The following is a 12,964-nucleotide window of genomic DNA, read 5'->3' as shown; positions in this document are numbered from 1 at the left end:
CTTTTGATACAAAGATGTCATTCTCATCCTACTTGATCATCAAAGCACAGGCCGTTACTATCCACGAACCTAAGTGTAAAGCTCCTCAGTAAGCGCATTCAACCCCATTCCCTCCTGAGCAATATCCTCTTCCTTCAAGAAAAGCAACGGCATCTCCACCAAATTCCCCTTAATCGTGCTCAGCACCTCCTTGACCTCCCTGACACCCTGTTCGCCCTGGGGGAAGTTCTCCGCAACAACATGGCCCCACTTGTACAAGCTCGGCTTCTTGTTTTCCTTGGCTTTTTGGTCCTGGCCGAAGAAGCGCGAGTAGTACTCGTCGTATTGCTTCCAGTTCTTGACTTCGTCGCTGGGGACGGGGTGGAAGATTTTGCCAAAGGCTTGCGTGTTGGTGTGGGCGCGCCAATTCCATAGGGCTTGGAAGTCGTCGGAGAGGGGGTCGGCGACTTGGAGATCTTCGGGAGAGCCCCAGTCGTATTGGTTGGCGACGCCGATGGGCTGGTAGTTGGCGTCTGGGCGTTCCATGTCCTGGGGCTTGAGTAGACCGAGGTGCTTTCTGAAAAGCTCTCTGCGGAGACTGGCTGCGAACTCGGATGCGCGGTAGGGTCGGCCATCCATGTATGAATCGACGGTCTTGGGGTCTTGGATGATGATTGCAATCTCGGAGTCGTGGTCGCCGAGCTGGGAGCGGTCGTTGAGGTTGGCAGAACCGCAGATGACGATCTGGTCGTCGGCAATGAGAAGCTTGCTGTGGATGTATAGCTCCTCAGATACGAAGGCGTCCATCTCATCTTCAGCAGAGCCCTCCCAAGGTACACGGCGGATGTCCTCTCCACCAAGCATGTAGCACTCGCTGACGGTGTCCCAGCGCCCATCGCCAAGGCCTTGTCGGCCACCGATCTTGACAGCTTCCTGCTGGTAGCGGTCGTAATCACCGGGCCTACCTTGGCTCTGTGGTCCGGCATCATACTGCTGGTGTCCTGACGGAGGGCGACCGGAGCCGTCCATCTCATACACTCCATACTCCTGGGTGGGTGGTGGGCGATAGGCTTCGTAGCCACGCGCGTTATCGTGTGCTGCATCGTAACCCTCTTGAGCTTGGTTGTAAGAGACACCGCTACGTTGCTCTGCCTCCTTCATCACCGAGCTGGAGTTGATGCGATCGTAACTGCGGAGGTTGTAGAAGCGGATGTAATCCATCGGGTTGAATCCAGCCCTAGCGATCTCTTCATAGATGGAGTGACCGCCACGGTTGATGGAGTCGTACTGAACTGTGTGACATCATCGTCAGCATAGCACATACGGAAGAGACGAATCAAACTTACACTCCATGATGGCTCGAGTGCCCAATGCTTCGTCGAGCTTCAAATCTCCAGCAAAGGCAGGTACGGCAGGAATCATGACGATCATCTTGTACTTCTCGCCATTTCGGGCAGCACGAACGATGCGCTCAACCATGGCCGCACCGATCTTGTTCTTGATCGGCTTCTGTTGATCGCCGGTAGCAGTGATGAAGAACTGGTTCTCGATGTAGATGAAGTGCTTGCTGTTTTTGATGATCTCACAGTAAGCATTTTGGATGGAATGCTAGCAAACTTGTCAGTGTTTATCCTCTCAGTCAGACATACTACTAACCTCAGTAGTGACAAGGTTGTGGCTCCATTTGGCAGAACTGCGGGCAATCTGGCAGTCCACCCCACCCCTCTGAGAGCTGTGTTCTGCGTGCGACTGTTGTTGACCGTATTGTCCATGCTCTTGGCCGCCGTACTGTTCGAATTTACTCTGCATCTTCTGGCGAAGGTGTCCACCAGCACCGTGTCCAAACAGCCCTCGCTCACCCTCCTCTTCACGACCAAATCCGCGTTCACCCTCTTCTTCGCTTTCCAATCCTCGCTGTTGCATCGAAGGGGCCTGTTGAGCTCCGCTGCCAGTGTCCGGTAACCTGGTGTATCTGGAAGATTTGTGAGAATATTTCTCGTCATAGATGAAGTTCCAACGTTGAGCAAAGTGAGTACGAAGATCCTGTACTACAGGCCCGGAGAGACACAGCGCTACATCTGACCATCCCATGCGAGAACTTTGGGTCCTGTCGAGTTTGTTGTTCTCCCAGTGGGTCACGTCTTGGAAGTCTACTCAATGTCAGCAAACATCACAGCCTCACGTAGGAAGAGACCGCCTGTCTGCCGTCTGGAAGTCCCAGAGTACGACGATGACTTACCTAGCATACGAGCGTTGTTGAAGTCTTGACCTGGAAAGACAATTCGGTCGATGTTGCCGGGATGCGCGTCAGCAATTGCGTGCTGGTTAGTGTCCCAACGACCGTAGCAAAGATCCAATCCTCCCATGAATGCGATGTGACCGTCAATCAGGCAAAGCTTTTCGTGATGAGCCCAGTACATGACGGTACCCTCGTGGGCACCGTAGATCGCCTTTAGGCCGTCTCCGGGCAGCTGGGCGAGCTTTGCTGGGGTGAAGGACATGTTCTTCATCGACGCAAAGAACGAAGACTGTAGTACTGCCGCATCTGGCAAATGGTCGGGGTGTCGGAAGACACCAATGTTGGGGTGAAGATCTTCCAAGTGGTGTTTGGTATGGGCTGAGGAGACTGTAATAGGAGGGGCAATCAGCGGATCTGTCTTTTCCCACTCTTCAAGACTTTTGAATATAACATCTAGGCCGACCCGCGTGAGGCCTTTGGTGAACCTATCCGTCGAACTCGGTAAAAGAGAATGAAGATAGTCTGGTAATGTTGGATTCAAAAACTTACGAGTCAGAGCTTGCGTAACCTCCTTGTACACGATGATGTTGACCTTGACACCGCGTTCTGCTGCCGCATGCAGCAATCGGTCGACCCGGTACTGCTGGTTCTTGGCGGGCGGTCGGCGAAGATACAGCTCGGGAGAGAGCCACCAGTCGAGGATCCAGATCGACTCTTTAGCGCGTTCCAAAGCTATGGAGACGGCGTACATGTAGCTACACATGTCAATTGGCAATTCATGCATTGCACTTAAGCATCCAAAACTTACCTGCAGCCGTCAACATACCACTTGGTCTCGTTGCCATGTCGTTCAGGCGCGAAGCTCAAGAAGCGGTGTTGTTGATGGTACTCTTGCCCAGGCTGAGGCTGTCCACCCTGCTGGCCTTGCTGTTGATATGTACCCGGCGGGGGCTTCTGCGCATTATCATCGCCGGATATGGCATCCTTGAGGTCGGAAACGAAGCCGTGGAGAGGGTCGTGGATCTTCTTGAAGAACGACATACCGCCGCTGCCCTGGTTTGAGGATGAAGAAGCGGGTTGGTTGTTCTGCGGTGCTAAGGTTAGGAATTTGTAGATCCAAGACAAGCTTCTAGATACGCGTCCTGTCCCTGCAGCGAGCTAGGCGGTGTAGAATAGGAACGCAAGATACGCGAAGACAGTGAATGACGAGGCAGCCCAACGCTATGACTGTCGGGTAGTGGGGCAATTCCACTTCCTCAACAGCGCGATACACATGGAGCGTACAATGACCGCATGGCGTTTCAAAGGAATGTACTGACCTCTTTTCTGCCAAAGCCAAAACGCCGACCCATGTCACCTATAAGGCCGCGATCTCCCTCGTCGCCCTCCTGCCCATGGTAGTCGCCATATGCCAGATCATCGTCTCGGCGAGACATTGTGCCGGACTGAGGCTTCTGGTTGTTTGCCACTCAGCGCGAAGGATGTAAAGTGGACGGGGTGTGCTGGAGCTTCAGAGTTGGAGCTTGAGGCCGAATTGACCCCGCGTCATCATCTCAGCGCGACGGACCACGCACATGCAATGCAGGGAAGCCCGAGCGTGCAAGCTGAACATGTGAAACAGACACCAATGAATTGTGCGCACCCTGATTTTCGTCTCTGTTGGCCAGGCGCGTACCGGCACTAGGATGCAGCATGTAGCCCCTCATAGCCCTGGAGTACCCCACCATGTACGGAGCTTCCCCCTCTTTTGACAGCTTCGCCATGCTGCGCGACATGTGTTGGTAGCAGTTCAACCACAATATCGCATTGCGAACACCAAAGAGAACTGTAATAGAGCTTTCCTAGATGGTACAAAGCGCCCGCTCAAGAGTCCACACAACTTGTGGGCCGCATGTAGATGCGGCAGACGCACATGGATGACGTACCCTTGTATCATCGGCTGCTTGAGAGCGGTTCGGTAGCTGGAGAGCTCCTCTTCTTATCTGCCCACGTCGTTACACAACATCGTTGACATAGCCGTCTCCTCCATTTGCTATATCTTTCGCAATGGCTTTCTCATCTCGTCTTGCGCTTTCTGCCAGGTTGGCAACTCGCACATTTGGATCTGTACGACCTGCTGTCCCTTTCGCAGCTACCCGCTGCTTCCACTCCACGCCTATCGCCATGGCGCAACACCCAATTGCTACTTTGAACGTAAGGAGAGAACGAATGTTTGTCGGGCGACGCTAACAATCGCATAGGAGGAACTCATCCCTCGTCTGCCTGCCTCCTCTCCAACCCTCTTCGAAGCAAAGAAGAAGAAGAACCTATCTTTTGAAGCTATCGCAAAGCACGTCGGGCGCGATGAAGTTGCAATCGCCGCTCTTTTTTACGGCCAAGCCATGGCTTCCGCCGAGGACATCAAAAAGCTCTCTGAAATCCTAGAGATCGACGCTGGGCTGCTCGAATCGCAGCTCTCAGGCTTCCCCAACCGAGGCAGCACGCTCGACATGCCGCCAAAGGACCCCACCATCTACCGACTATACGAGATTGTACAAAACTATGGACAGGCGTACAAGGCGGTCATGCACGAGAAGTTCGGTGACGGCATCATGAGTGCCATCTCGTTCAGCACAAAGGTGGAGAAGGAGACGGATGACAAGGGCGAATGGGCCAAGATTACGCTGAGGGGCAAATGGTATGTGATAGTACATGTATCCTTGACGGTTACTGACAGACTTCTAGGCTACCATACTCGCGATTCTAGTCGCGTCGTAATAGCAACCAAAGATGTGATCCATGCCAAGTATAGTCTCTTGTAATTGTAGTTCTTCGTGTCAATACCTGTAGTCATCGCTACTTGTTCCGTTCGAGTATCGTATCGTGTTCGGAGTGCTGCGATTCTTGCCATGGGATTCATGCTTGTTGTCCGCGGTGGGGTTGTTGTTGGTCTATGATGCAGCTTCCCAGGTGAGAGCGCAAACCCACCGCTCTTGCCAGAATCTCCCTCACCTGCCATGCCTGCCTAACTCATCCTCACCCCGCTAGCTTTTCCCTCGCTACACAAACACCTTGAGCTAGAGGAATCCATCCCTCAACACCACCATCTTTTCTGCATCCGCTCGGCCACGACCAATCTCTTCCTTCAGCACACGGTCGATCAATACAAACGTCTCTCACTGCTGGGAAAAACGCTTAGTCAACACCCAATTCCCTACTGGTATCTCGCGGCACGCTGCTCGTCCTGACAGGAGAGAAGCTTTGACGGCTGCGCACATACGTCACCTTTACTGGTACTACTATACACCCAGGGCTGCCCATCAAACAAGCGTACCCAAGGCGACAACCTAATTTGTTCGCACACGCAGGTGAGCGCAGCTTCAATACCGCGGTCTTTGCTTGCCGTGAGACTGGCTTCGCACATAGTAGAAACGAGTCAAGCTCGTACCTCCAAGAACCACCCCCACGAACTCACAAGAGTCGATCACGACCACGAAGCCAAGATGCCAGCCACACTTGAGCCAATCCGACGCGTCAAGTGTACCTACAAAGACTGCGACATGTCTTTCGAGACGGAGAAGATCATGAAGAATCATAAGAAGAACACGGATGAACACGAGTACTGTCACAAGTGTGACGAAGACTTCGATACCTTCGAGGACTACGCCATGCACAAGATCACGCGTCCAGAAGAGCACAACCTGGCATGCCGTGTCTGCGGTGACGAGTTCAAGAGCAAGTCAGGCCTGAAGCGCCACATCGAGCTCAACCACAGAGTCGACCAGAAGCTCACCTGCATTGGCTGCCAGAAGTCGTTCTACCGCGCATGCCTCTTCATCGAGCATCTTGAGTTCGGCCACTGCGACGTCATTCCAGCACAGCAGTTCCAAGGCCATATCGTCCACAAACATTTGATTGCGGATTTGTTGGACGGCGGCGAGCAATACCTTCGCTTTCTGCAGAAGACATCCAAGTACGAGGCAGCCATTGACAATGATGATCCGACTGGAGTCGACCTCACTGATGATCATTTCGGCGACGAGCATGAGATTGGAGAGGTCAAGTACGAGGCGATCAAGCCGGATAAACCCGAACACGAGGATGTTCCAGTCTTCTACGGCCGGTATCCTCCTCTTCCCTCTCAAGCCAAATCCATTCCGGACGTAGATGCAGCAATCGCACCGATGATGGGCGGCATCTCTCTCAACGGAGCTGCTGATAACGACTCTGATGCTTCGACAGCCGTTGGATCCCCTGTCATGAGTGGCTTCCCACCAAGGTCCAGTTCTCATCCCGGACACTCTCATCAAGGCCAAAGTTGCTCTTCTGCACATGGCGAGTCCGCGGCTCAGAGCTCAAACACCCAGTCCTCCAGTCGCCAGACCAAGGTCTGGGGCTCTCGCAAGGGCAAGACAACGAGCTCAGTACTATTCCCCAACGCCAAGCCCAAGGCCCCTCCCAGCGACTTCTCCATCTCCGCACACGACGAGATCATGGAAAAGGAACACGGTCGCAACATCTTCAGCTTTCGGTTCTGGGATCCCATGAGCGACGACTGGAACCCCGAGCGCTTCTGGGACCCCATCGTCAACAAGTACTACTGTCCCTTCATCTGCGAGTAAGTCCATCATGCCATCCTTAGCTTTCTTCCCTCGCTAACCCTTCCCCAGACAGTCTTTCCCCATATCCAGCGATCTCCACACGCACATTCTCGGCGACCATCGCATAACCCGCATGAAATGCCCAAAGTGCCTCAAATACTTCAAGTCCGCCACCGCGCTAATGGCGCACTGCGAGTCGCGAGGAGCCCGTTGCAACATCAACCAGACGGACAACTTCAACAACTTCCTCGACCGCATGTCTGGCGGCTTCCTGGGTGTCAAGGAGAAGATTCGGCCTGATCACCTTAATACGCGTTCTGTTATGATACAGAACTCGGAGACGGGCCATATGGAGCTGTACAAGCCGCCGGTTGCGAGCTATCTCCAGTATGAGGTTACGACGCCCCCGGATTGGAAGGATCCGGTTAGGCAGGGTGTGACGATTGGGGGTATGGGCGGAGGATCGCTGTGGTGAAGTGAGGTGATGGTGGTGCGGTAGATATGGGATGGGATGGAGTTTGTGTGTGTGGTTTTGGTGACAAAAACCCTGAGAAGAGATTGAATGCCTCAGGGATCAGTCGGTATCTGGTGGATTGCACATGGCAATATCACGGTGGCACTACTTTTCATTTCCCCTACTCGGAGTGCTTAAATGTGCTCTCCCGGGTCGATCAATCATGATGGTATATAGAGAAAAAGGTACCCAACTTAGCAGTAGTAAGATGCAGTTTTCCAAAGCACCTCATACAAGATGAAACCTGAACAGGTTTGTAGCCTACATCGACGCCAGGCCGCCTATCTTGTATGCTTCCATGTTAATGTAGGCTGCAGGCCTGTTCGTTTTTTTCTCTTGGTTGACGTTAAAGTTGAATACTTTGTATTTAAGCTCCCGCTATTCCTGGATGCAGAAGCCGTTCATTGTAAACCACACAATTCACATTTCATCTTTATCTCAGCCAACCCACTTCCGCATCTACATAATCCGTCCCACCGCCATCTCCGCCATCATGTTAGGCAAATGACTTGGATTCAAACTCCTCTTACTCGGCGCGTCAGTCGTCGTAAGATTAAGGCTTCCCATGTCGCACCATGAGACTCCGTTTGTGGTGATAGGCTGTTGAGAATGTCGTTAGAAAAGCATACTTTCTGCCAGATACAACCCAAGATGGGGCATGGATAGAACGGGGGATAGAACTTACCAAACAGCTCAAATGCTTACACCAACTACACGTATTCCTCCACTCATAAAAGTTCCGCAGCAGCAGGATAAATCCGATAAACACCGCTACCAGCCCGCCCGCACGGACAAGCCACCACGCCCACCAGAGCGGCTTCCTCCCCTTGAAGAAGCCCACGGGCTGCTTCGCAAACGCCGTAATCTTGCTATTGCTAGTCTTTGGTTTACTGCCCTCATCTCCGTCCGCACCGAGCGATGCAGAATGGGCTAGCGGTGCCGTATCCACCGTCGCATACGGGGGTTCACTCTGGCCCGTTCGTGCACGAAGAGATTCGGGAGAGTGGATGATGCAAATACCCAGTACGATGCCCATGAGGAACCCGCCGATGTGGGAGAAGTTGTCCAGGCCAGGGAGTAGACCGATGACGAAGGCAATGGCCATGTCGAGGAGGAGGAAGAGAAGGTCTTTGACGGGGCTTCGGCGCGTGGACCAATTGTACAGTAAGTCCAGCATGGTGAGTGCGAGAACGCCGAAGAGGGATCCAGATGCACCGACGGAGGTAATGCCGTCGGGGGCGTAGTTGCCACCGAGCACGAAACCGAAGATGCCAGCGGAGAAGTATACAAGTGCGAAGCGGAGGGGACCGATTTCCTTTTCCATGTCGCGGCCTAGTGTCCACTGGAGGAGCATGTTGAAGCCGATGTGAATGAGTCCTGCGTGGAGGAAGATGGGCGTGATGAAGCGCCACCATTGGTTGGGTTCGTGGCTGCGGTCTTTGAAGTCTGTGACGGAGGTTTGGTCGGGTACGCCGCTGCCCATGCCGCAGAGTTCGGCGAGGGTGCATTTGTTGTCTGTGAGAGTCGTCGTGTTGGGGCAGGGCCAGGCTACGACGGGGCCTGGTTGCGCTTCGATGACGCGCTTGATGTTGTGCATGCAGGGCGTGAAGCGCGCGCCCATGTTGATGAGGACGTAGGGCGAGGGGCCGATCATGATGTTGAAGTTGGGTTTCGTTTGGATGGGACTGCCTGTTAACATGCCTGGAGGTTGTTAGTCTGTTTCTATACTCTGACAGATGCCAGACGTACCATTCTTGATCAGTTCTCCCACGAATACACCGACTTGCACCGCAGTAAGGATATACACAACCCACGTCACCCGTCCACTAAACATGCCTTTCTTCTTTTTACTCTTTCTCCGCCTCGGTTCCACACCCATGCCGTAGTACTCCGGGTCGCCATTATACCGTGTCGGACTACTGCCATCCATCTTCGGTTGATTCTGAAGCGGTATTGCGTTCTGGTCGGCAAACGGGTCTGGTTGCCGCGCGTACGGGTCGTTGATGTGTGCCGTCGAGCTATATTGTGTGGGAGGTTGGTACGAGGTATTGGAATACGATGTATCGATGGGGTAGCCGCCGAGGGCTCCGCTGCTTGCGGTTTGGGTTGGGTAGGGCCGGTCGCCAAAGGGCGTGCTGACGGGCGAGATGGAATGCTGGGTGTGGTTGCTGGGTATCGGTGGCAGAGGCCCATCGTTCCTGTCATGCGAGTGCCCTTGGGTGTTGCCGTAGTAGTCGTTGGCCGCCATGATGGGCAGGCACTTGTGGTATTAGGAAGGCGCGAAGGTGCACAACTCGATGCGCAAGAGTAGCGGGGGTACGTCGTGTGCAAGGGCGCAATACAGGTGAGGTCGACTCTGTCGAACAATGAAGTTGTGGGGTAGACGAAGGGTTTGGCCTTGCTTAAGCTGGGGGGCGTGCGACGACTCGTCGTCTCCGGAACAAGCCTCGCGCAAGCCTTGTGTAAGTCCAGGGGTTCCTTCGGCGTCTCGGAAACACGAAAGAGGAACAAGAAGAACACGTTAATCCAAAAACTCAGGCACCCGCTGTTATATGGCCAACGCCAGCACACAATGCAGCAACGAAGCGAATGTGGGAAACGAGAGGCTGAGGGTTGCGGTTTGCGTATGCAGAGACCGACCGGGGCTCAGAAAGCGAGTGATGTGCAACTCAGCCCCAGCTGTGGAACCGGTAAAGGATGCTGTACCCTACGCCTAGCGTCGAAGCGGCGATCTGTGGCGTAGACGTGCTAATAATAACTGCCGCGCACCTTAGAGTCACTGACATACACGGAATTGACGTGGAAAGTGGCGATGTGAATGTACGATGTATCTAGTTTTAGTTGTCGCATTTCGCGACTGCGCGTTGGCATGGAACCACGTGCAAACCCCTGGAGCTTGTGGCAGTTACCGTTGCGCTGCTGCTGCAACTGCGGAAAGTGGAGCTGGCAGACGCACTAAAAGGTATAAGATCCACTTGTTTACGCGGACAGTGAGACATGCGTCACCTACATCATCAGGTATGCATGCTAATCCCAAGATCCTCTCCTGATGATGCTGATGCAAAATGCAAAGAATATTACTGTATTCAGCCTACTCGTCTACAGCGGCGGTAAGCTCTCTCTGCAATTCGGACACATAAGTCTATATCGCATCCACCCTTCCAGACACCCAGTGTGGAATATGTGCCGACAAGGCGTAACCATGTACTGCCTTCTCTGTAGAATCATACTCGTCCCGCCCATGCCAGCCACGCTGCTCTCATCAGCGCCTGCGGGTATGACGGGTACTTCGATGTCGTTGGCGCAGATGCTACAGTCGAATACTTTTTTGCCTTTGGATTTGGATTCACCTGAGGCTTTAGATGATTCGCTTTCTGGGGCAGAGGCGTCGATTGTGGTGGGTGAGTCTGTCGATGTTGTGATGTTGAGGGGCATTGTTGCGCCTTCTTCGTCTTCGCGCAGAATAGGGTGGTAGTCGTATGCGGGGGGTGCCCATCCGTCTCTGATGAAGAAGCGTGGACCTAACATCTCCTGGCTCACCAACACTACCACTTGGATCCACATCCACCCGGCCAGGAAACCCATTGCTCTCCAGTCTGTTCTTGAGAACAGTACGTTGTCTTCTTTCATATAAAAGTACGCTACAGGTGCGATGCGGGCCACGCTCGTTCCTACAACGTAGTCCCAGCGCAGTGCTCGCCGGCAGTTGCGCATGATGTTCCGGTAGATCTGCGGTGCCCAGAAAGAGAGGTAGATGAAGGTGATGACGTCGAAGTAAATCGCGCGATACGTCGTGCGAGCTGTCCCGAAGTGTATAGTTACAAAGAACAGAACGATGAGCATAAGGCAAAAGCGGCTGTACAGTGCACCAAGCTCGGCCCGGGGATTCGCATCTGTTGTAGTAGCGCCGGCTGGAGTGGGCGTATTGTTTGGACTCGGAGTGAGGTCTTCGTCGGGGTCGTCCTGGTCTGGTGCGATGATGATGGGAGTAGGTGGACGTGGCGGTCGAGCGGCAGTAGCTGGCAAAGGTAAACCGCCATCTGTGGGCGGTGTTGGAGCTGCAGGCTCAGGAGCCGGAGTCGGAGTCGCAGTGGTAGTTGCAGTACTCCGTTGTCGCTCCTGACGGGCTCTCTCCGCTGCTTGCACAGACCAGATATCCATCAAGAAGCGAAGGTGTGTCAGTACAGAGAAAAGCGCTATGAACGCAATGCTGTACAGTGCCAACTGAGCCGTACCGAGGAAGAAATACATGAAGATGAGGATCAAGAATGTGAAGCCATCTCCAAGGGCCATCATAGCGATGGTATAGAAGCTGACCCGGCTGCGCATGGATGGCGTTGCGGTCTCCTTCATCTGCTTAAGAGTGAAGGAAAGTTGGAACGCAAGACTGATGGCAAAAGCGAGGATGCCGTGTCTCGCGCGGACATTGAAATCTTCTGTCTTGGATCCAACCAGGTGCATGGCTTCTGATGGGGGGAAATCTGGAGGACCCTTTGACTCAATCACGAAGCCACAATCTGGAGAGAAGCCCACCATGGACATGGCGTGAGGGATATCGTGTGGGATAGGAGCGCCAGTAGGGAAGCGGAGCTCGTGCTCGAGCCAGTCCATGTCGACGTTGGATTGACTTGGAAACTCTTGAAGATACAAGACGAACTCGCAGTGGTGCCCTTGGAACATGCCTTCATTGTTGCCCTCCGCAGCGGATGTCCAGGGGTTCCAGTTCGGGAAAGCTCTCTTCTCTTGCCGTTCTATAGCTTCGTGTATCGTCCAATTGAGGAACTCCTGGGACGTCGAGTAGAAGTATGGTGTAATTTGCAAATGAGGCAAAGCGAAGATGCCCGCGAACCGATCACTCGTAGTAGTCAGAACAGCAGTTCCACTCTTCATAAAGTGAACGCCGTGTGCCACAAACTCCCACCAGTTCCCCCCAAAGCTGTCTTTGTCTCCGATGACCACTTTCGCGCTGATCTCAGATATAGTCTTGTTCGCATTCCTCCGCATCCTGTCTTCCAGCTCTGTGACGTGTATCCGCAACGGTCCACCTGCACCAGTCAGGTTCCTGTCGTATACCGCCATGTTTCCAAAGGGATCGTCGGGTATGGCTGAGGCGTTGCCCATATCGCTGGGATGCCGTATGCGGCTCAGAGGCGAGCGCGTCCATTCTCCCTGCACGTAACCAGACAGGTTCTTGTATACCGGCATGCCAGCTTCCCCCTCCTGCAGCGGTCCATCCAGCATGCCCTTCCACCCATCTCCCAGTAGTCGCTCAGACTGCGCCTTTGCCTTCTGCCTCACTGGGTCCAGCAAGTCCCACGCAAAGCCATCCTCATCCCGCAGCCCAGTGACATTGAGCCACCTGTCCTTCCTTGGGTTGAATTCGCCGTATCGCGTCCGATTTAGGATATCGAGTTGGTAGTATTCGCGCTCGATGAGCTCTCGGTAACGGGTGCGCGCATTGAAGGTTGGCTGTTGCTGTTCGGGCGAGTTGATGAGCAGCAGCAGGATTATAAAGAAGAGAAAAGATCGGGGGTCTCTTCTAGTTTCCATCAGAGCGGCTTCGGTCGTGCATGAGCCGCCATGGAGCGGGTGGATGCAGGCAGGCGGGAATGCAACGGTAGGTAGCGTTGAACGGATGACGTGCGCAGATCC

General features: G+C 53.8%; 5 protein-coding genes across 5 annotated transcripts; 2 read left to right on the top strand and 3 right to left on the bottom strand.

Annotated features, from left to right (window-relative positions):
* Positions 1-69: 69 nt before the first annotated feature.
* J4E86_001343 (uncharacterized protein) lies at positions 70-3,654 on the bottom strand (the record flags this gene model as incomplete). Its single annotated transcript, XM_051441913.1, has 6 exons — positions 70-1,271; positions 1,326-1,587; positions 1,636-2,129; positions 2,219-2,973; positions 3,027-3,304; positions 3,538-3,654. The coding sequence occupies 6 exons, from the start codon at positions 3,652-3,654 to the stop codon at positions 70-72; spliced, it is 3,108 nt and encodes a 1,035-aa protein (XP_051308084.1).
* Positions 3,655-4,381: 727 nt separating this feature from the next.
* Positions 4,382-4,964, top strand: CYN1 (Cyanate hydratase; the record flags this gene model as incomplete). The annotated part of the gene is made up of 3 exons (XM_051441912.1): positions 4,382-4,411; positions 4,459-4,895; positions 4,943-4,964. The coding sequence occupies 3 exons, from the start codon at positions 4,382-4,384 to the stop codon at positions 4,962-4,964; spliced, it is 489 nt and encodes a 162-aa protein (XP_051308083.1).
* A 736-nt stretch (positions 4,965-5,700) lies between these two features.
* Positions 5,701-7,273, top strand: J4E86_001341 (uncharacterized protein; the record flags this gene model as incomplete). Its single annotated transcript, XM_051441911.1, has 2 exons — positions 5,701-6,815; positions 6,868-7,273. The coding sequence occupies 2 exons, from the start codon at positions 5,701-5,703 to the stop codon at positions 7,271-7,273; spliced, it is 1,521 nt and encodes a 506-aa protein (XP_051308082.1).
* A 592-nt stretch (positions 7,274-7,865) lies between these two features.
* Positions 7,866-9,560, bottom strand: J4E86_001340 (uncharacterized protein; the record flags this gene model as incomplete). The annotated part of the gene is made up of 3 exons (XM_051441910.1): positions 7,866-7,912; positions 8,018-9,013; positions 9,062-9,560. The coding sequence occupies 3 exons, from the start codon at positions 9,558-9,560 to the stop codon at positions 7,866-7,868; spliced, it is 1,542 nt and encodes a 513-aa protein (XP_051308081.1).
* An 851-nt stretch (positions 9,561-10,411) lies between these two features.
* Positions 10,412-12,862, bottom strand: J4E86_001339 (uncharacterized protein; the record flags this gene model as incomplete). Its single annotated transcript, XM_051441909.1, has 1 exon — positions 10,412-12,862. One exon carries the CDS (start codon positions 12,860-12,862, stop codon positions 10,412-10,414), a length of 2,451 nt encoding a protein of 816 aa, XP_051308080.1.
* Between the last annotated feature and the right edge of the window lie 102 nt (positions 12,863-12,964).

Source organism: Alternaria arbusti (assembly GCF_024043155.1).
Source record: "Alternaria arbusti strain BMP 1465 chromosome Unknown scaffold_1, whole genome shotgun sequence".
In the NCBI taxonomy this organism is placed as follows: Eukaryota; Fungi; Ascomycota; class Dothideomycetes; order Pleosporales; family Pleosporaceae; genus Alternaria; species Alternaria arbusti.
Note: the sequence above shows the minus strand (reverse complement) of the source record. Positions and strands in the feature narration are given on the sequence as shown.